Source organism: Acanthisitta chloris, unplaced genomic scaffold, assembly GCF_000695815.1.
Source record: "Acanthisitta chloris isolate BGI_N310 unplaced genomic scaffold, ASM69581v1 scaffold21636, whole genome shotgun sequence".
NCBI lineage: Eukaryota > Metazoa > Chordata > Aves > Passeriformes > Acanthisittidae > Acanthisitta > Acanthisitta chloris.
The window spans coordinates 23907-45586 of NW_008679021.1; the positions used below are offsets into that span (position 1 = coordinate 23907).

At 45.4% G+C, this 21680-nt stretch overlaps 1 protein-coding gene across 1 annotated transcript in view; it reads right to left on the bottom strand.

The window, feature by feature from the left end:
- Positions 1 to 11833, bottom strand: part of KIAA0195 (KIAA0195 ortholog) — a gene marked incomplete at its 5' end in the record, with an annotated part of 28660 nt that extends 16827 nt beyond the window's left edge. Inside the window, 12 exon segments of the mRNA XM_009077147.1 lie at positions 90 to 299; positions 532 to 696; positions 1315 to 1419; positions 3220 to 3276; positions 7228 to 7344; positions 7816 to 7902; positions 8205 to 8307; positions 8599 to 8750; positions 9376 to 9572; positions 10216 to 10352; positions 10935 to 11062; positions 11714 to 11833. Coding sequence (XP_009075395.1) covers positions 90 to 299; positions 532 to 696; positions 1315 to 1419; positions 3220 to 3276; positions 7228 to 7344; positions 7816 to 7902; positions 8205 to 8307; positions 8599 to 8750; positions 9376 to 9572; positions 10216 to 10352; positions 10935 to 11062; positions 11714 to 11833 — 1578 coding nt within the window.
- Positions 11834 to 21680: the final 9847 nt, after the last annotated feature.

Here is a 21680-nt window from a genome sequence, read left to right on the forward strand (position 1 = left end):
TCCCTTATGGGTTAAGTTCCCTCTATGGGTTTGAGTCTGTCTTACAGCTCCACAAGAGCTTACAGGTGTGCCCCTCTAGTATGTCTTACCTGAGTATGCTCCTCCTCTCCACCCTCTGTGTCCTTGCTAAAGCTCACGTTGGACCCAGAGGGATGTTTGCTCCTGCTGTTTGGCTTTCGGTGGGCAGTGCCATCAGGAGCCTTTGGAGGGTCACTAGACCAGTTGTTCCTCTCTTGTTCATTGGTCACGTGGACTGTGTCTGCCAAGGGGCCAGAGAGCAAAGCATCTCTTTCATGGGGCTGCAAGAGACCAACAAAAAGATTCAGTGGTTGAACACAAGCCACTGCTGATTTACCTGCTGCCCTAGGACTCTTGTAGAAGAGGATCTCATCCTCACTGCTGCTTTATCTGCCAAAGAATTATGGCACAGGACTTCTCTACAAGCAAAGAACCTTCTCTGTGGTATCACCCTGTGTCACTCAAACTGTGATTACAGCCAATTCACCCCATAATGGGATATGTATCCCTCACCTCATCTTCCATCTCAGGGTGGCAGAAGGACCGTGTAGAGAGCTCATCAGTCAGATCTTCGTGGCTATCATGAGGTGGTTCCACCTTCCCACTGAAGAACAGAACAGTCTCTGGGCTGGGGTTTGGCCAGGAAAGAATCCCCTGCTTGTCTACACAGCAGAGCACCTAGAACATCCCACAATACCCCCAAGAAAGCAAAATCTCAGTGAAACATGTCTCAGTGTTCATGCATAGTTGTAAACATCACGAGTTTAATAAACATATGGGAGGGCAGACAAGTTTCTCCTTCCCCAAAATATTGTCTTAAGAAACTGCACCATCTAACAACACGCCAAGAAATCCCAAGAATTCCTTGCTCTAATAGGATGGTTGGGTTGTTTAACACCAAATTTATCTCAGGGTATCACAAAACTAGGCATGAAGACCAAGGGAAAGGAAGCAACTACTCAACCTGTTTCACCAGCTAGTACCTTATCAGGACCCAAACCAGCTGGGTCTTGAACAGGAGTCAAGAGAGTAATGAGACCAGAACCAGAGCTGGAAAATACAGACATCCTGTTAGATGTCACAGAGTATCTCTGACTATTGTTGTAGCCTGTAAATGTGCTGCTTGGACATGATGAGACAGTTATAAACTCTTCTACAAAGACAGGAGCCTGAAGGGTTTCTAATTCCAGCAGTGAACTGACTGCTAACAGTCTATGCTCAGGGAAGGACAACGTGAACGGTGCAAACGAAGCATCCACACAGGGCTCCTCTTTCTGACAACCCAGCAATACTCACAGTGACAGATCCCAGGCTGTGGAGCAAGCTGGAAGTGAAGCTCAGAGTTGGAGCTTTGCCTTTTAAAACACAGAGGAAGTGACTCCAGATACAGCGTATCATTTCCTGACGAGGGAAGCAGAGGACATCAGCCAATTAAAGACTCATTCAGTGAAAGATAAAGGGAGAGAATTAAAAAAAAAAAGAGTATGACATTACCTGCTTTCAGTTTCAACACAGTGATACAGTGTAAGATAAACATCAGCCTCTGTGGGAACCCGTTACCTGATACAGTGCTGATGCTCTCAAGGGAAAAGCACTTCTTCCCCCTTCCCCAGAATGCTCACACAGCCTGATTGTTGACTTGAGAATTCACTGAAACTACCTCTCTTTATCCAAAACCACAGAAAGGAATTCTGAAGTGATTTCATTTCGAGTGAATCAGTTCTTATCTCTTAGTACTTTTGTCCTAAAGTAACTCATCCCCTTGGATTACAGAGTTTGAGGCCTCAAGCTTACCATGCTGCAAATCAGGTAAGTGGAGTCCCTGTGGTGAGGTTACTGCCCAAGATTACTTACTGAGGCACTGACAGTGCTGGAAATAAAGCCAAAGTGCCCTGAGGACTTCATCATTCCAAAGGAATTGCAATCAACATGGTAACAAAAGGAAAGAAGGGGATAATTTGCAAAATTAAAATGTCCAGTTGGCACTCTTCATCTTCCACATGAACTTGCTTCAGAGAGAGTCTGGATGGCAGCAATCAATCCAAGCACCAGAGCTGTATGGTTTCCTCTGTGCACTCCTAGAGCCAGCAAACCCAGGTTTGCATTACAGTGTTATTTTCCTGCTTTTTAGCTGTTCTGCAATGCTGTCACTGCAGAGCACTTCCCCCAAGGCTCCTTCAGATCAAGTTCCTTAGATCCTAAGGGTTAGTATAGCAGTAAGTTTAAATGCAAAACAATCATAAGCTATCACCAGGAAGAAAAAAAAAAGAAGCTCTTGTTTAGCTCTTGTTTAAACCAGTTTCTCCTAAGCAAAAGTGTTACACAGAAGAAAAGAAGCAGAGCTGTTCAACGAGGTATGTCAGCTCAAATCACTCCTATTTAACACCTGAAAAACACCTCAGCTGAATGATGAACTGGCATAGAGAGACAATAAAATGTTCACATGTGTGTGCATTCCTCTGAGTAGCTGGGAGCAAGGAATTGACTCTGTGAATACCTAGGGATTTTTCATCACTCCTGCAGTCCATCTGCCTCCTTATGGAAAGGGGAATCTTAATGCCAGATTAGACAGAGAAGTGTCTTTCCTCTACCCACCTGTTTAATCTGGATGATGCAATTTAGTGGCCAGAGCAGTTTCTTCCCCAGAAAAGGACTCTGAACATTTACTTGCCCCAGCTTTGGAAGCACTAGTAATTGCTTTAAGCTTGTTAAGGAGTCTATGAAATAGAATCAGCCTTTAAAAGCCTGAACACCCCATGGTCCCCTCTGCATGTTTGGCCTTGCTGACCACCATCCCATCTCGTTTTAGTTCTGCTTTGGAAATGAAGGTTTTTCTGGTACAAGCAAAATACTTCCCTTCTTTCTGACACACACCATAAGGAGTTTATTTCACTTCTGGAACAGGAGGTACTGTCTTCAGGAGAGAAAATGTTGATTTCACACCATTTGCAATATGCAGGAAAGCACAACTGGACTCAGTCACCTCAATCCTGGTCAGCAGAGCAGCACTGACATGGGAAGGTGCAGGGGAAAGACATGCAACCTGCATGCACAGCAAATCACAGCAACAAATGAGTGACAATGGACAACAGACACAAGTAAAAAGGGGTCTAGGAACAAGCAGGAGATCAGAGAGGAAGGGAAAGGATATCATGAAGTTCTGCAGTGGAGATGGAAGAAAACAATTGATAATAATAGTACCTGAGAAGATACCATCTCTGTGTAGCTGCTGAGAGTGTCCTCTGAAAACTTAGCAAGCTGCAGCAAGAGAAGAGACCAGTTACTATAATTGTGCTCAGAAATGTGTCATGAGGAACATCCTTCCCTCAGGACTGTGCCTTCAGAGAGGAGAAAGCAGGAGTCCTGCTCTGTGGGAATCACTGTACCACGGCAGGCCAATAACTCATCAAAGCAATTAAGTCTTTAATGGACTCTGTCTTTATCTACTTGTGAAGCACAGGCAGAGTGCTTGGTGCTGTACATCACAGAAGAACACACAGTCATTACCTAAATGTCTGCAGAGAAAATAATAGCAATTAGGCCCAGAGGAGGCTCTTTCTGGATGGTTATTTTTAGACAGAAAGAGCCAGGATTGACTGATCTGATTTAAGCCATATGGGTCGGTTACAGGAAGGGAGCTGGAAGAGTGGCTGTAAAAGCAGGTGCCTGGAACATAATGGACATAAAGGAATGAGGTGACATGAATGGGATGTGGAGAGGAAATGGAAAGAAATCACTACAACAGAACTCTTGGAATTACACTGAGAAATTTTCTGACTCTGTATCTGTGCATCCAGCACAAAGGAGGTGTCACTTTGGAATAGTTTAGGTCTATTCATAAGTGAATATGGCAATGACATTTGTATGCAAATAAAAACACAGCCCAAATCATAATAATGCATTTATCTGGCACCTTAAAAAGGATCAGTTTAACAAAGCTGCAAAAAGCCAAGAGAAATTAGTCAGAACTGATTTAAACTGAGAACTATGAAGGATAAATAGAAACTGTTTGAGAATATTTTGTTAAAACTTTCAAAAGCAACAATCCCATAGTAAAAATAAGAGTCCAGTGGGAGTGAAAATAGCAGTAAAAATTAACATAAAGAAAATATACCAGTAGGTAATTAAAATCAGACCACTGCTTGTTAAAGACAGTGAAACCGCAGATGATACTGCAGGCAAGGCAAACGTGTTAAATAAACGCTGCTCCTTGGTCAGTGATCTAATCACACCATAGGACAACTATGAAACATTTTCCATGCTGACTCTGGCTACTGAAAGGAAACATGTTTAAATTAGCAGGTCTGGACAATGACTGTTACTGCTGATTTTGCACAAGGCTTGAAGTATGGATTAAGTCCCAGTTCAATGGAAGTGGTGCCAATGCCCAAAAAGGGAAGGAGAAGCATCCAAGTTAGCACAGGACCCCAGACAGACCTTGATTTCAGACAGAATAACAGAGCAGCTAATATGAGACCAAATTAACAGAAGTGGAATAATACAATCGGTGCCAAATACCACAAGTATATAAGCCACAAATCTCATCAAACTACTGTGATATCTTTTCTGACAAAATAATTCATTTGAGGAAGTGTCTCTGCCCAGAACAGGGGGTTGGGACTAGATAATCTGTAAAGTCCATTCCAACCCCTAAATTCTATGATTCTATGTCTGATAACAGAAATGCTTTTATCACAAACCACTTGGTACTTTGGCTTGACTCAAAATACTTCACTGGTTTTCCAACAAATATACCAGAGAAGCAGAGCCCAGGTTAGATATATTACAAACAGACTCTCTCTAAATGGAAGAGAAACAGAAATTATGTGCAATAGGATGTGTTACTAGCTCAGGAAAGGACAAATCTGGGTATTTTGTTAATAGCCTGATAGAAAACTAAGAAAAACCAACCCATTAGTGGTAGAGATTGTAAACCATACAAAGTTTGGGGCAGGGAGCAACGTAAAGGGAACAGACCACTGTTACAGAACAATATGGACTGCTTGGTCTATAAGCAAAAATATGTATCCAAACAGGCACAAAACTGCATGTTTAGGTGGAAAAAATGAAGGTTGGACTTACAGGATGAGGACTCTGAGAAAGCAGTACCTGGAGATTATCAGCTGAACAAAGCTTGGCCATTTAAAGCAGTGGCTAAAGATTTAATATGATCCTTTGCTGTACAAACAAGGGAACTTAAGGTAGAAACTTCAAATTATTCTGAAATTTAGCACAAGCACAACTGTTACTGGAACATTTAGTGGGTTTTGGAGAGTCATAATTCTACAGGGATCGTGAAACACTGGAGAAAGCTAAAAGGAAAGCTAAGAGAAAGACTAGAGGTTTGGAAAATATGCTTATAGTGCCTCAAGATGCTCAAACTGTTTACTTAACCAAAGAGATGGTAAAAGGCAATGTAAGTAGTTACAACAGACCAGAATTTTGATTGACATGCTCTTAAATCTAGGAGACAAAAGGTGTAAATATTCCAAGGGCTGGAAATCAGATGCAGTAAAAATTCCCACTAACACAGAATGTCCATTTTTAGCAGTGAAGCTCAATAATTACTGAAACAACCTATCAAAGGCAGTACAAACCTTTTCAAACCAACAGTAAATTCTTTTCCACAGGGAATGTTGCTGTAGTTCAACTGCAGTAATGCAACCTGAGACAGGGGCTTGTTTGGGGGGCACTGGTTTGTGTCCTGCAGCCAGTCACATGGGTCAGCTATAGCCTTGGAAAACTGGGAATCAAACAGCTTGAATGTGACAGGAAGGGGCAGAACGTGGAGAAGTGTCACACAGACCAAGTGATTGGGGAGGAAAAGGGTCTCACCTGCTACATTTTGAACAGAGAGAAGGAAGGAGTGAAATAGAGAGGCCAAGACTGTCCTAGTCAGGGGGTGAATGACCAAGACAAGAAGTGCTCTGCAGCAGCAAGGATGGAGGATCATGTTTGACATGTCACAGATAGAACTGGCTGGACAGAGAGAGTTGCCTGGACAAGAAAAAGGAGAAGACAAGAAAGAATGCAAGGAAGGTGCAAGTATGAGTGACAGGCAAATGGGTGTGTTGGGAGCGATGAAGGAAGGAAGCCAAGGAGCTCTGGCTCTTCCCAGCCAAATAGCAAGGTGTGAAGGGAAGAAAGAGGAACAAAGATAGAAACGAAGTGATGATGAGAATGGGTGGGAAAGGCAAAGTGGAAAAAACACTGAAAGAGATGGTGAAGGTGGAAATGCCACTGAGGGATGTAACGTGTGTCCTCCCTCCCAGGACACAGGAAGCTCAGTCATGTACAACTATGGCAAAAGAACAGAAAACACAGACCCAGGGCCACAGAGGCCAAGGAAGGGCAAGAAGGAGAGAGAAGTGATGATGAGAATGGGTGGGAAAGGCAAAGTGGAAAAAACACTGAAAGAGATGGTGAAGGTGGAAATGCCACTGAGGGATGTAACGTGTGTCCTCCCTCCCAGGACACAGGAAGCTCAGTCATGTACAACTATGGCAAAAGAACAGAAAACACAGACCCAGGGCCACAGAGGCCAAGGAAGGGCAAGAAGGAGAGAGAAACTCTGTCCAAGTACAGGCATAACAGAAGCCACCACAGAAGACAAACACGGCACAGTGCACCTCACCAACACTGCCACCAGGACAGAACAAGAGATGCCCATGAGCACATCCAATTCAGGATCACACCCTGCCAGACCACCAAACTCCACTCCCCACGCCAGCACAACCACCAGGAACTCCTCTTACTCCCTGACCAATGCAGAGGCCATGCCTGCAAGCGAAGCCCCAGAGTCTCAGGAAAGGGCTGTTCAGTCCACACGTTAGAATGGGATTACAGAGGATCTCATGTATTCCATTCTTTCTCAGTGGCTAAACATCCCCTAGTTCCAGCCACCACGTGGAATTTTATCTCCAAGTTGACCTCTTTGACAGATTGTATCTAGCTGATAGAAAGCACATGCCTTGAAGAGATTTATGGACTCACTGAAGCTTCCTATCACCTTGGGATATCTGTAGGCAGGTTGAAAAACATTGAAGCATCTGTTCAAGAAGTCTCACTGTGCCCCAGGGAGAGGACACAGCTGGGACAACCAAAGATCCAATAAGCTTTTACAATGATGTGGACACATCTGCTGAATTCACTGTGCTCACTTCACTTTTCATCTCCTGCCTTTTTGGTTCGCTATGGAGAGATACCTACCAGCGAGGTGGGTGAAGCCTTGCTCATCTGGGCCAAGACTCTGGCTTCTCCAAAGGCTGTAGCAAGAATCCACAGGATAGGAAAGAGCAATGGAAGGATGGGCAAGACACCATTCACCTGAAAAAAAAAAACCCAACCTGTAATCACCAACAAGAACAGAGACAACAGCAAGTCAGACCTCTCACATGACATCTTTTCCATCCCAGGGAGAGGATGGGTAAAAGGCCAGGGCAGGAAGGAAGGAGACTGTCAGCAGTACCACATGGGGAGAAGTACACCTTTGTATGAAGGTTTGTGATGAAGGAGGCCATGAATAAATCACACCAACTTGCAGCTGTTTTTCCTGCTAAATTTGGCACAAACTCTAACAGCTTTAAAGGCAAAGGATACCATACATACACACACATATATATGCACACATATATAGCAAGTGAAAGGGAGTAAAAAACATAAAGGGCATTCTAGGAGGAATGGCCAGGGAAGAGCTGTTGTCCTGCTCCTGGATCCAGCATGAACAAGATGCAGGTCTCTGTGGGAGGGAATCAGTCTTGGTGGTGCTCTGGGGAGAAGCTCAAAGCTCTCCTTTACCTGTAGCTGAAGAAGAGTGTACTGCCAAGAAGCAATTCCAGGAGCTTTGAAAATGAAGCGCACAGCATTGGTGATCAGGAATCCAGCCTGCAAGTCAGAGATGACACTGTCAGCTAACTACTGGTACTTGTATGGAAGGAGTTTCCACTGCCTTGTAACATTCTCAGCTCTGGGAAAGTCTGGAAGAAATATCTGATCTGCTGCTGCAGTTCCTCCTCATGGTTACATGGCTCAGCATCTTTGTTCCTCTGAACTGCCCAAGGTACACACAGAGTCAGCTGCATGAATTAGGGCCTGACCACAATTTCCTGTTGACTGCTGCAAAATTCATCACCTTTCTTGACAAAACATGGCTATTTCCACAGACAAAGGCTTGAAATGAGACCTACCAGCACAATAGGGACAGCATATTTCAGCATCACTGACTGTACAGTGAACCTCTCGTTATCCAGAGCTGTCACAGGACGTGACAAAGCCATTTCCAGACACCACCTAAAAAAAATGGAAACCAGCTTGAGATTTCAGCAACCAAGACTTTAACCCTGCACTTTCCTTGGACATAAACTTCCTAGTAGACCTGATTAGAACACTGTGCTCACCCTATGCTAAGAGGGATGACTGTCAAAAGAGAAGGTAAGTTCTACAATAACAGCATGGAACTTGCCACAGTAAATTTGCAGTGCTGTTGAGAAAACTCCTCAGGTCTCCTCATCTGCTTAACAGGAACGCAGCAACAAGGACCAGAGACAAGCTGTGCAGGCAAACTGCACTGCATTAACCCACCTGACATTATCAATTATTGGGGTCTTCAGGACACGGAAGAGACGATAGAGCTGAGGGTTCTGAGGTCCCTTCTTCACTTCTCCCCTTGGGGAGGGTGGAGGTGAGAAAGGTGGAAATAGATCTCCTGGCTCCAGAACTATGTGCTCATCATCCTAGAAAGAAGGTCAGAGAGGTCAAAGGCTTTTATTCAAGCACATCTGGTCATCTCATGAAAACTGGCATTGAAGTGAAAGTCACAATAAATCCCACAAACGGTAAATTTCAAGCTTTAAACTTTCCCCAACCTTTTTCAAGCAGCAAAATCTTTGTAGAGATCTTGTAATCGATTTGTTAAATTAATTCTACCCCAGGTACTTTGTATTACCTTCTTTTATCATAAACCAGTAGTAAGGAGAAGGTCAAAGAAGACAAACTTTATTTCTGCACATAAAAAGCAGGATAAAATAGGGTGTTTGTATGTCATATTATCCTACTGGATAGATTCACTCCACTTATATTTAGCAGCACATTACAATTTCCCCTTGACCTGGGAGAGATGGAAATGTGGTGCTTTGGTATCACATTAGTGTCTCTTGTCCACTGGGTTTGGGAGTTCACAGAGAAGATGCAGTCTAGCTAATGAAGCACTGTCCTTGACTGAACTGGAATTTCAAGCTATTTTCAAGGTCAGAAGAAATCAAACACTCCAATAATCTGTACACTGGGAATTAGAGTATTAGCAAGAAAATCCTGGGAAATATATTGTTACAGGCCAGAGAAATAAGACAAGCAAGTTACCTTAATCCCTCTCAGAGAAGCAAATGACTCCTGGCCTGGCCTCAAAGCAACCACATCTCCTTCTACTAACAGGCTCACAGGCAAGTTGACAAGATGCCCATCCCTGTAGGCCCAGTGGAGGGACCAGGACGGGGCATAAGGCATGTGAAGGTCAGGGTACATGGAGTCTGGCCATTTCACCTCTTTGCCAAGTGTATCTGAAAGCACAGAGGGTGAGAGAATTAAGTGGTAACAATTCTGGACTTACATTTTGATTTACATCCTGTAGTGGCTATAGGTCCCCAGAGCTGAGCTCAGCCCATTCCCATGATGTTTCATAATCTCTTTCTCCTTGACAGCTTTTCCCCTCTCTCTCCACACAGTGCTAACAACTAAACAGTCATTTTAGAACCTTAAATACACACTTGCATGACAGAAAAGCTAAAGGCTGTCCTTAAAACTGCCCCCTCAGGTTCCTAAGCCCCCGTGGAGATGGTGCTCACGCACAGCAATTTATTTCCTTCTGCTCTGTGTTGTGGTACAACCCCACAGATCCTTCCTTCATCATCTGCTGCAAGGCAGATATTTTTGTAAGTATCTGAGGATTCAAACTACTCCAAAGCACAGCCATAACAGACGCCCACCTGGTAGCACACAGCCTGGAAGCACATGGCCACATGACAGCTCAAAATAACTGTTTCACAGGACAGGCGTGAGTAGAACACAGCACTCACAGCCTGTTTCTGTGGAACACAGGGGAAGGTCAGCAGGCTTAACTAGTAATGTATGTGATCAGGTCTGGAGAAAAATGGAATGAGAGGAAAACACAAATGCAAATGAGGCAGATGAACGAGACCTCACCATTTATCTTATCAATGATTGTCTGAAGTCTCCTCTCCACCTCTCTGTGCTTCAGCCTCTCTTGACGCCCGATCATGAGGAGATCCAAGAGGAGCAGGAGGGAGAGTGCCAGAGCATTAACTATCTCAGCACCTTGGCTTCACACAGCAAAACAGAAGAAAGTAGATGAGGTTTGAGTAAATGAGCAGAACACACTGCCAGACACCCCCAGAGATAAACACACAACTGCTCTTTGTTTATTCCTACACCTCACACACTTATGGCTAAAAAAGAAACACAGAGGAGCTATAGTCATACTTCTTTAGAATAATGCCACCAGAGAGCTCTGAAAGGACCCATCTCAACTGAAAAATACCCTTACAAATATGGTCAAGGCATGCTGTGGCACTTGGGACAGCACAGGAGCTTCTATGAGTCACGACCTTCTCCTGTTTCAAAATCCTTCTTAACTACAATAATGCCTTAGGATTCTTACAGATCTAGGAATGCTGCAGAAAAAAATCTCAGACTCTCCACAGGACACTCCCTGGGTCTATTAGAAGTAGTATTAAGTTGGCTGAAGTTTTGTGAAAGGGACTGAGAGGGACAGTATTACCAGTGTGAGCATGATGATGACTAGACAGAATGAGGGACAACACTGTTATGTCAACCACACAGTACCGAGATGATGCAAAACTACCACCTTGCTCCAGTTAAGCAGCAGAGGATGCTTTGCTTACCTCCCCTGTGGCTGACTCCCATAGCAGCACAGCAGCAACAGCACTGCCAGCAGCATCAGAGATGCACCAGGCCAGTGGAAGCAGGAGCAGCGGTTACCATGGTACAGAAAACTGCTCCTCCACACCTCCTGCAAAAGGAGAGCAGCAGGCAGTCAGCATTCATGGAACACAGAGCCAGACAAAGCAGAGTGAGAAAGGGTGAAGGCAGCAGCTGATCCTCCAGGGTGAACACAACTTTGCAAACCTCCTGAACAGGACACAGAGCATCCTGGACCAGCCGTGCCAATCCTACAGCACCAACTAATGCTCAGCTGGTGAGGCTGGGTGAACACTCTGCTTTACTCCTGCTTGGAAGAATGAAAAGGCTTCTGTGCCAGACTGTCCCATTGGCACTGACCAACCAAGGAGCACTTTGAACATGTAAGTACTGTACATAAACACTAAGACTTTGTATTCAACGCACACACCAGGAGAACATGGGGAGACTGTAGAGCTTCACAGCTCTTTATCTCCACCTGAGATGGACTCCCAGAGCACACTGCCCTCGGTGGCTCTTGATGTCCTTGGCTGCTTCCCAGGTGAAGCTAAAGCTCTGGCACCCAGGAGAGAAGTGTTGACAGAAACACATCCTTAAAGTCCATCCAAGGGCTTCAGCAGCTCCACACCTGGACACTGCAGCAGCAGTCTGGGAGGGAATGCAGCCAAATTCTGCTTAACCCTCAGCTTTACTGTGAGAAGGGAAGACCAAGTGCCCAACCATTTGCTGTTTGGTGCCTCACCTTCCATGAAGTCACTTTTTTCCGCTCCTTCTGATGCCCCTCCAGCAGTGCTGACAACTGGTCTCTCAGGATCGTGAGGGCTTTCTTTGTGGTAAGGCCCAAACCTGAGGTCATCTCATCCTGAGGTGGCAGAAAAACAAACAGTTTAGTACTTTCCTATTTGCTCTTTATGCTTTGTCCTAGTGGCTGACTGAGCACCCGACCATGAATGCCCTGCAGTCAGCATCACCAGCCTGATTCTCCATTTTCCTGAAATCATCTTCCCTCCCGTGAACTTTAGACTCCTGGCTGGAATGAGAGCACTTAGATAGTATCAGGTAAACAAACCGGTCCTGACTGTGCTGATAAATACTTTATCAAAGCACAATACCAAGTAATTTCTGTGAAACAAGATCTAATCAGCAGAGGCTGAGGACAATACAAAGGGAGTCGGTTCAGCTCCAAGGTTACACAGGCTTGAACTGGTATCAGCTTGTAGAGACAACAGAACACAGTTATGGCAGAATTTTAATGACACAGGATAGATTTTGCTAACAGTAAGAACAACTAAGAAGTAGAACAATTGTAAACAAGAGTGGTCCAATTCCCTTAACTGCTCGTTATGGATTTTTGTTTATGAATCTTGCCTCGGTGGCTATTTTGATGCAGAAGCTCCCAGATTTCAGTGCTAGGCCATGGATCAGCTCAGGAGCAGACCTGACTCCACCTTTTACAAGAGAAAACTGTAGAGTTATAAGGGCTGAACTGCATGGACATGCAAGGGTGACACTTGGACTCAAAGGGAGCACTCAGAGTCCACAGCAGCACCACTCCCTCACCAGTCACCAAAGAGGCAGCAGCCCCAGAGGACACCACCCAGGAGTTTGCCATCTGGAAAACACTGTCATACCATGCTGATAAGAAGGAAGTGGGGTAAACACTAGCATTCCAAAAAAAAACAAGCACTTTCTTTCAAATCAGAGACTGAGGTACTGTGGGCACCAGATCAGTGAATCAACAGGGAAAAGCAGGCAGGTGTCCATGAGAAAGCTACAGCATATATCAAGGAACTGGTCAATAAAAGTTCTCATGTTTTGATGCAAACACCTTGAGCATGTACAGTGCATAGGACACCCTGCCTAGAAATGTTCAGGTGTATCCCACTGTGTGCTTCAAATCAGAGACTGAGGTACTGTGGGCACCAGATCAGTGAATCAACAGGGAAAAGCAGGCAGGTGTCCATGAGAAAGCTACAGCATATATCAAGGAACTGGTCAATAAAAGTTCTCATGTTTTGATGCAAACACCTTGAGCATGTACAGTGCATAGGACACCCTGCCTAGAAATGTTCAGGTGTATCCCACTGTGTGCAGAGTATGGAGCAACTGAACACAACCAGGCAGGAAACTTCCCACTCAGGTCCCTACCAGTGTGTCACAGCCCAGCAAATACAGCTCAGAGAGAGCTGCAGCTCTTCCTTCTCCTGCAGTCACCAGCTCTTCCCAGCGCTGCCAAATCCCACTGTGGGCTCAAACTGCAGCAGTTCTGCTCCTTGGGAGATGCTTGCATGTTCCCAGCTCTGATCTTTCCTTCCTGTTCCTTAGCTCTGTGGCTTTCGTGATGAACATCTACTGGAGACTAATCTTGGACTTCAGATTCATTTGCATTGATGGTCCAATCCAAAACTGGAACACAGCCGAGGAACAGCAGCTAAATTCTCTTTAAACTACCATCTACCAGACACACCTATCAGGGACAACCTGAAACAGCAAATTCTGGCCAGGCAGAGTCCAGCAGTGCTGCTTTAGCTGCACTTTTAGAGAACTAAAAATAATCCTGCTGTAGTTTTCATTCTCTGTGTCAGTTTTAGGAAGAGAGGAAGCAGTTCTGTGCTGTTCTTGGAAGCAGCCCAGGTAACATCAGCACAGGACTAAACATAGGATTCTCTCAAAGACTCCCAGAGGAGAAGATGGCAGGCAGTGGAGCTGGCAACAGATGTGCTGCTGCACCACAGAGTGCTGCAAACAGGAGTGTCTGAGAGCAACGTGGCTCAAGGTTTCTCTCTTGGTTTCTCTCTTGGCTGCATGGGGCAGAGCAAAGCACCCACAAAAATACTCACCCTCACCAACACAGGGAAAGCAGACAGGTAAACAAAAGACAGAATGAAAGACAGCAATAATAAGAGGGATTTTAACTGAAAAGCAAAGTCTGCTTAGACACAAAGCTGGTTCCAATGGATACATGAGGAGCTACAGAAGAAAGGAGAGGAAACTGCACACCAACATCTAGTACAGTCACACAGTGCCTGGAAAGAGAAACTGCCACAGCACAGATGGCAGTGAGCACAAAAAAGGCAGCAAATCCAGAGGTAATCCAAAGGTTCCTGAAATAACACTTGCACACCTGCTCCAGACTTTACACAGGAGGTACTGGTTTGCTGTCGTATCAGTCAAGGTAAGGGCAGCCACAGGGGAAGGAAGGTGGATGCAGCAGGTGAGAAAGGACAGGTGCAGAGTGTGGCAGGGCTGGGGAAGAGGAAGGGCAGGGAATGTTAAACACCCATCCTGGCACTTCAAACATGGAGTATTTGACACAGCAGGCAAGGCCAGACTGGTGAACAGTGAGGGTTCCCTGCAGGTGACTCAGATAACCAACTACTGGGGAGCATCGAGGGAAAGGGCCTGATGAAAGGGTCAGGGGAGAGGAACCACCCTGAGCTCCTGGCAAGGGGCAGCTCTAGGTTTTCACCACAAGAGCTGCCCTGCTAAGTCATCAGCTGCTAATGAGGCATTTTTCAAATGCCTCAAAGTAAACCTTTGTCTAGGGCAAACCCAGCAGCTCTTAAGCTGTCCCACAGGGATCCTTCCAGCCTTTCATCAGCTGTAAGTGCTCCTTCTGCCACAAAACAGGAGGTGAGCACCCCAGGGTGAAGAAACCATTCACAGGAGGTGTCAGCTCATTAATAAAAAACCTCAACATTCTCATCTTTGCTTTGGAAAGTTCCATTCAAAGAGAAATCCACTCATTTTCCAGTCAAAACAAAGCCAGAGAGACACCTTCCCACCAGCTGCCTTAGCACTGGGTTTCCTCTGAAGAACAAAAAAGAGAAAGCAGACAGTAAATTCCAGGTTACAGTGAAAGCAAACCCCTGAGGGATATCAGGAGGCATTTTAAAAGGCTCTACTTTCCCTTTGCCCATGCCTAAAGGCAAAAAGTCCTAATGAGAAAATGAGCAGTTGTTTTCTCCTCTGCCTGGGGAGGCTGGAGAGCACATGAGCCTCTAAGTGCACTTAGGGCTCCTCTGGAGCTGACCCCTGCCCTGGCTATCACAGCCTCCGTGAGAAAGGCAGGGCTGAAGCCAGGTAAACACGGCCCTCTGCCCTGTGGATGATCCCACAGCTCTTGCCTCGTGACCTGCAGGATGCTGCTAAGGGAAAATACAGTGCAGGAGATGTTTTCCTGCATGTGATTTTATTTTTCTAGAGAGGATGAATGTGCTGAGCTGTGGACTGGATGGGAACATGAAAAGATGTGTGAAATTCTCCATTTTTAGAAAATAACCTACATGTTACATTACTGCTTAGCTTGCCTGCAAACATTGGGAGCTGGCTTGGCTCTTCAGGAAGAAAACAAGAAGCAGCTCAGAGCTAGGTATTGAGGAGCCACAGAATCTGTAGACTTTTCTTTGCCTTTTCCTTTCAGTTTGACAGGAGGAAATTAGTTGGCAAATACCAAATGATCCAGGAGCTTGTTTAAATCTGTAGCCTTGCCTGAATCATGGCAAATAGGTTTCCTTTGCCTTCCCCATGGATTGTAGGAGCACTTTCAGGCTGAGAGGTAGGAAAAGAGTGGTTACTTTCTGATCTTTCCTCCCACAATGTGGAGTTGTTCCCAAGCACCACCACCCAGCCATGCCTGCTTCCTTCATCCTCACACAAAATCACCACGGATCTCTCTGCCCAAAACTCCCATCCTGTTCTTTTACACACAGAACCATTGAAGATTACCTTAAAAGTTTATCAGCTGTTTCACTCTCTGCTATTTCACCAAAAAAAAACAAACCCAGAGGACTTGCACCTTACTTCCAGAGGAACAAACAGGCAGAGGAACAAAACTTCCAGAGGAACAAAGAGGTGAGAAATGGACACAAAATGTTAAGTGTAATGAATCCTCTTATATTTTCCTACAGCCATTACATATCTGTAGTAGTATATTTGTTTGTTGTACCAGTAAATGTTGATGTAGTACGTGCCAAACATTTTCAATAATACTGGAACACAGATATAGTCTTTGCTTTACAGAGCAAAAGTGGGTTGAATCATCCATCCTTCATCCTCTGTGGATTCAGCCTCTTGCAGAACAAGGGCTTCTCACCAGGATTGCTGTACACTTTAATGTAAGTGCCTTTGCAAAGACTGATTAAACAAATAAGGGAATAGAAAACAAAATATTTGCTAAAAGTTAAATTTTCACAGGCTGCAGATCCACCCCCCAAATTCAGAGTGGAGGAAAAGCCCTACAAAGCAGCTGTCAGACTTTCCTCCTCTCCAGGTCCCTTTTATAACACCTCTATTCAACTGCTTTTCAGAACAGTTGGAGGTGGGAAACTGGGAAGCAGAATGTTCTTCCTTTTTCTGAGAGCTATTTGGCATCCCATAGCAGAAAAAAAAAAAAAAAGAGAAGGCAGTTTTAAATTTAACAATGACACTTTGCAGGGGATTAATCTACTTCAGGGCTTACACCTCCTGAAATGTAAGCATTATACACAGGTTCAAAAACACACAATAAGGAGTAACTCCACCCCATGTATTTGCATTTAGTACTGTAAATCAGAGTTTTGCTTGGGATAAGGACACACAGTGGGGTTTTTGGGTCTGATCAGAGAGGATCATACACATGACAGCACACAATTTCCTGGGGTAACGTTTCTTACAGCAGACTAGTGCTAGAGAGGGATTTATTCTTGTTCTAAAGCAAATCACACATCAGGATGCTAAAGCTCTGTACACCTGCAGCTGCATTTTGTGTTCAGAGTGCCTGAAATGGCACATCCATGCAACAGAGATCCAGATGTATCCACCAAGCCAATGTATCAGTAGAAGCTTCCCTTTATTACCTACATCCTTGGTCCTGATTATGCTTTCTGTCTTTCTTGGCGCTTTCCTGGTTACTTTTCCAAAGAGGTCTGATCCCTGACACCTAGCAAGAGTGCTTCTCTAGTGACCTGGGCTACATGAAGGCTCCACCATGACACATTCCTACTCCACAGGATGAACTTTTGGTTAAGACTTTGGACCGTCAGGACAGATAGATTCTGTAATTCCTTCTGCCACTGTTTTCTGCCTGACAGTGGAAAAATCAGATCTCCTTTGTGCCTTAGTTTCTCATCTCTGTAATGGGACTATCAACTCCTCATCAACTGCAGTCATTGTGAAGATTTTAACACTCACCAACCCCCCTGAACACTACTGGAAAGCACAATAAAAGGAAATACGTGTTGATACCTGCACAATTCAGGCAGCTCCATCAAGCAGACCATGGCTCTGCAGGGACCACTGCCTTTAAAACTGGGCATGCTGGGAAAGGCACAAGGGACACAGCTATTTAACTCGGTTTAAATGCACCTGACATGAGCTTGGCAGCCACAGTTTACCTGTTGGTGGTCTCAAATCAGATAAAACTAGCAAAGTTTTCAGCACAGCAGTGCCCAAGTTAATGGACAGAGCAATAGCCAGCGTCTCCTTCCTCCCCCTGCAGCCCCAGGATGAAAGGCAGCACAGACCTTCCCCTGTGCTGCTTCCCCTGGACAAAAGAGCCCCCACAGTTTGGGAACTGATGCCTGTGAGGGCTCCAGTGTGGCCTTTGGCTTTGGGGCCCCCCATAGCTCATGGCTAGCAGGGCCTGCACACTCACACTGTACAGAGGCAACTGCAGGAGCACAGATTTCTCAGCGATCTGGCCAAAGCAATGCTCACCAGGCATCTGAATCACCACTGCACTTTGCTGTGAACAGAGTCCATTTTAACCCAGACAACAACATTCACATTTTACTCCCTCCATAAAGCAGAGAGTAAGATGCCAACAGACACAACCAGCCTTTCCATACAGGCAATGCAAAGCCCAGCACTTTGCTTCTCCCCCAGCTAGTAGCAGCTCAGCTGCAGAGACAGAGGCAGCCACTCCCCAGGCAACAGCCCAGTTTGGAACTGTACATTCCTTGCTCTGTCCCTTTGGTCCTGTTTGCAGCAGCAAATCCCCAACCCTAGTTACTTGCCCCACCAGGCTGCTGGCAGGATGAAGCAGGGTTTATGCAGTGCTTTGAAGCTCACCTGTACTACACAATTATTAAGCTTTAATTACTGTAATTTAGCCAGTTACAGTATTCCTCTGAGTTCAGAGAGCAGTTAGGGGTCTGTATTTATTCTGGCTTCAACACGCAGCACAGTGTTTTATGCCAACACAGAGCTTACTCCGGGGAATGCTAATCCCCTCCCAGAGGCCAGCAATGCTCAGAAATCCACAGAACTTCAGCACATCTTTCATCCCCTCATTAGCTTCCTTCCCATCCCTACTTCTTCAGCTAAAGACTTTGGGGACTAAAACTATGATACAGCCTGGCAGGTGCACTGCGAGATGTGTTTCACAGGGATAAGGAGGTTCAACAGCTGGAGATCAAAGCCCATAGAAGAAACAGACAAATATAAGTCAGAAGGCAGAGGGGCAGCAAAGCAGGAGTCAGCAGCTGAAATCCTGTCCCGACCCTCCTGCTGGTTCTGGGGTTAAATCTGCAGTTTAAAACAGTTTCTTTCCCCATCACCTTCAACAACAAGCTACTCCCTAGCTAAAATCATCACTCACTGCTTCATGTCCTGCCATCACCTTCTTCCCCAAAACCTGAAAGTTGCTCATGCACCATCACATCAGGCAGGATGCAGGTTGGGGAGGGAGACAAGGAAAGCCATTTTGAAATTAAATGTTAAGGGAGAGGAACTTACTTTGCAACATTTGCCTTGGTGAGGGATCCAGAGATCAGCCTGCTTGAAGAGCATCTGGGCTAAATTCCTCTTCCCCAGCAACTTGCACTGCTGCTGCTCTCCAAAAATGAGAGAGCAAAAAGGGAGAGAGAGCAAGACTGTGCAGAGCCCAGCGCTGCAGAGAATGAGACAGAAGCAGCAGAGTGAAGCACCAGTCTGCTGATTAATTCAGCCTGTTTCCAGTCACGCTGCAGATCCAGCAAGGAGGCGGCGGATGGGGGTGGGGGATGAGGGAGAAAAAGAGGGGGAAGAAAAACAGCAGAGAGAGAAGAAAGTTTGCCCAGGATAGCACCAGATGTCGGTAAGAATGGTTCATTCATCAGAGGGAGCCAACACAGAGAGAATCCCTTAGTTCCCTGCCTGCAGAGCTGCATGTGCATGCACAGGAAGGGCTGATGCTGACAGAGAGGGGTCTGTGGAAAAGCAGATGGCAAATCAGGTAGGACAAAGTGCTATAAAATATACTACAGGGGAAGGAACACCTGAGCAGGCAAAGAAACAGACTAGATCGAGACCGAGAGACCCAGGAATACTAATTCCCCCACACACAGCTAGGAGAGTCTTACAGATCAGTCCACAGCTCTGGATTCAAGATCAATTCAAAAATATGAGCATTTGCTACTGAAACAAGCTGAGATGGTTACAGGTCCAGTCTGAAGTGTTCCTTCACTCCTGATGATGGAGAATGCAGCCAAAGCCCCTCTCAGCATCCAATATTTGCACATCCTGAGCCACACAATCTGAGCAAACAGGTGCATGTAAATTCTTCCTAGCCATGTGCCATGCCTGGGGCTCCCTGTTCACCTGGGCATGACACACACAAGGCAAAGGATTAGTGTGGCCAGGGAAGGGCTGGGTAGAACAACAGGTAATGGGCTAAAAAGGTGAAGAAGAAATGAGCCTTCTCTCTCCTTCTCATCTTTTACAGGAACGTTTCCTTCTCATTGTTGGAGGGATGCACCTTTACAAGTGAGGTTTTATATAGCTCCTGCTTCAGTGCTGTCCTAATTCTGTCTGGGGCTTCCCAGTTCTGCAGAGCAATCACTAAATCAATTACTTTCGTTCCACGCAGAAGGAGGTGAAGAACTGGCCCAGCCAAGAACCACACCAACAGCTTGCCAAGGATTCCAGCCAGCTGGTCCCAAACAGAACAGACAGGCACTGCAGGGGCTTCCAGACTCAGCACACTGTCAGCTCTGAAGACCATGTACAGGTGTCAGGAGTCACCTACTCTCCCTGGACAAGTTCTTTACTTCCTTTCCTTTCCTTCCCTGAGAGTCAAATGCCTAACCAGGCATAGCCTATATTCTGTGTTTAAAGCCAGAAGTGCAGAGATTCAGAGGCCTCAGTATGTACTATAGACCCAACACAGAGTCTAGTTGTCACCTGTGTTGGCACCAAGTTACACATGTATATGCCATCTCACAAAGCTCTTAAAGACAAAGCCGAAGGGAAGCAGACACTGCATTTAACCTAACTTCAAGAGAAAGCAAGGGGAGAATGAGGCAAGACATCCTTCATCCTTCTGCAGGGCATTTTGTTTCCTAGACAACAATTTTAAACCACAGAGAGGAACAAAATGTCCTAATGGCACAATTTTTCCTTCCTTCCTCCTTTCCTGCTCAGAAACTACTCACCTACTCACTTCAACACAGAGGAAAAAAAGTAGAGAAAATGGAAAGGATCAACAAGAACATGGGACAAGGATGGACAAACCCTTACACAACATATATGTAGCAGCCTCCCTTTATTACAGTGCTTTCTGATCTGCTTCCCATGGCTCTGGACCTTCTGGAGACTCAAATGAAAGGGAATTAAACAACTTCCTTGTGACAGTGCAATGCCAGCAACAATCCTTGTGCTTCCTGCAGTTAAGAAATCCCAAAACAACTTTCTCCCACCTCAAAACCTCCAGCAATGGAAATGGATCAAACTGCCTCTTCTTGTTTACCCCAGTGCTGAGAGACTTCGCTCTGCAGTGTCCTGCACAGGGCAATATGTACTATGGAGCTTCCTTCTGATATCAGCTGGTATCAGAAATTGCATCTAGATATGCATTTGTGCATTAAATAACAGATTGAAAGAGCAGATGAAGCAAACTTGGGATCTGAAGCTACAACTGTGGCTTGAAATAGAAGGCTGAGCATAAAGGCAGGGACTGACCTATACAAAATCTGCAACAGGTGCCTGTGGAAAAAGGATCAGTTTGTGAAAAAGACCTTGGAACAAGAGCTGAGGTTTTAGAGAACAGCAGGGAATAAAACCAGAAATAGGGTCACTGGCAGGATGAGAAGTGGCAAAGGACTTGAGCTACTTTTCAGTTCAAAGGTAGGACTGTAGCTCTTGGTAGACATCCTGGAACAGCAGAGCTCAGGACCAGCAGTGCTGGAGAGATGTGGAGCACAGCACAGGCTGCCTGGACACGTTTCCAGGCTCTGGCCAGGAGGCACAGTGCTGTATCCAGGCTGCAGCAATTACACTGGGATAATACAGCTCAGTTGTTACTGGTAACTGTGGAGTGGATTATGTCAATAACTTTTAATAGTTGTGCTGCTGTAAATACAGCCTAGGCCTAACATAAGGCAAACTCAGGGGCCTCCCCCTGTCCTGTGGCAATCAGTGCTGCTGTCTGTCTCAGAATATGCTGAGTGGGTTTTAGAGCAGATTCTGGCACCTTTCACAAGGATTAAATTCACTTCAGAAACACATAGAAAATTAAAAAGTCAGGAGAAGAGGAGAAAGAACAAGATATCAGCACAATTTAATTTAAGAAGGTTTTGGCACTGCTCCTAAAATACTCTGCCTTTCTCTGCGGTGTTTGGCTTCTGGCAAAAACTGGAAGGCAGCCTACATTACACCTGACAAACTCTGATCCTCAGCCATTTCTGACAACAGAACTTATTAGCTGACTGGAGCCAGAGGACAAGTCTCTCATCTTCTGAGTGACAGATGTC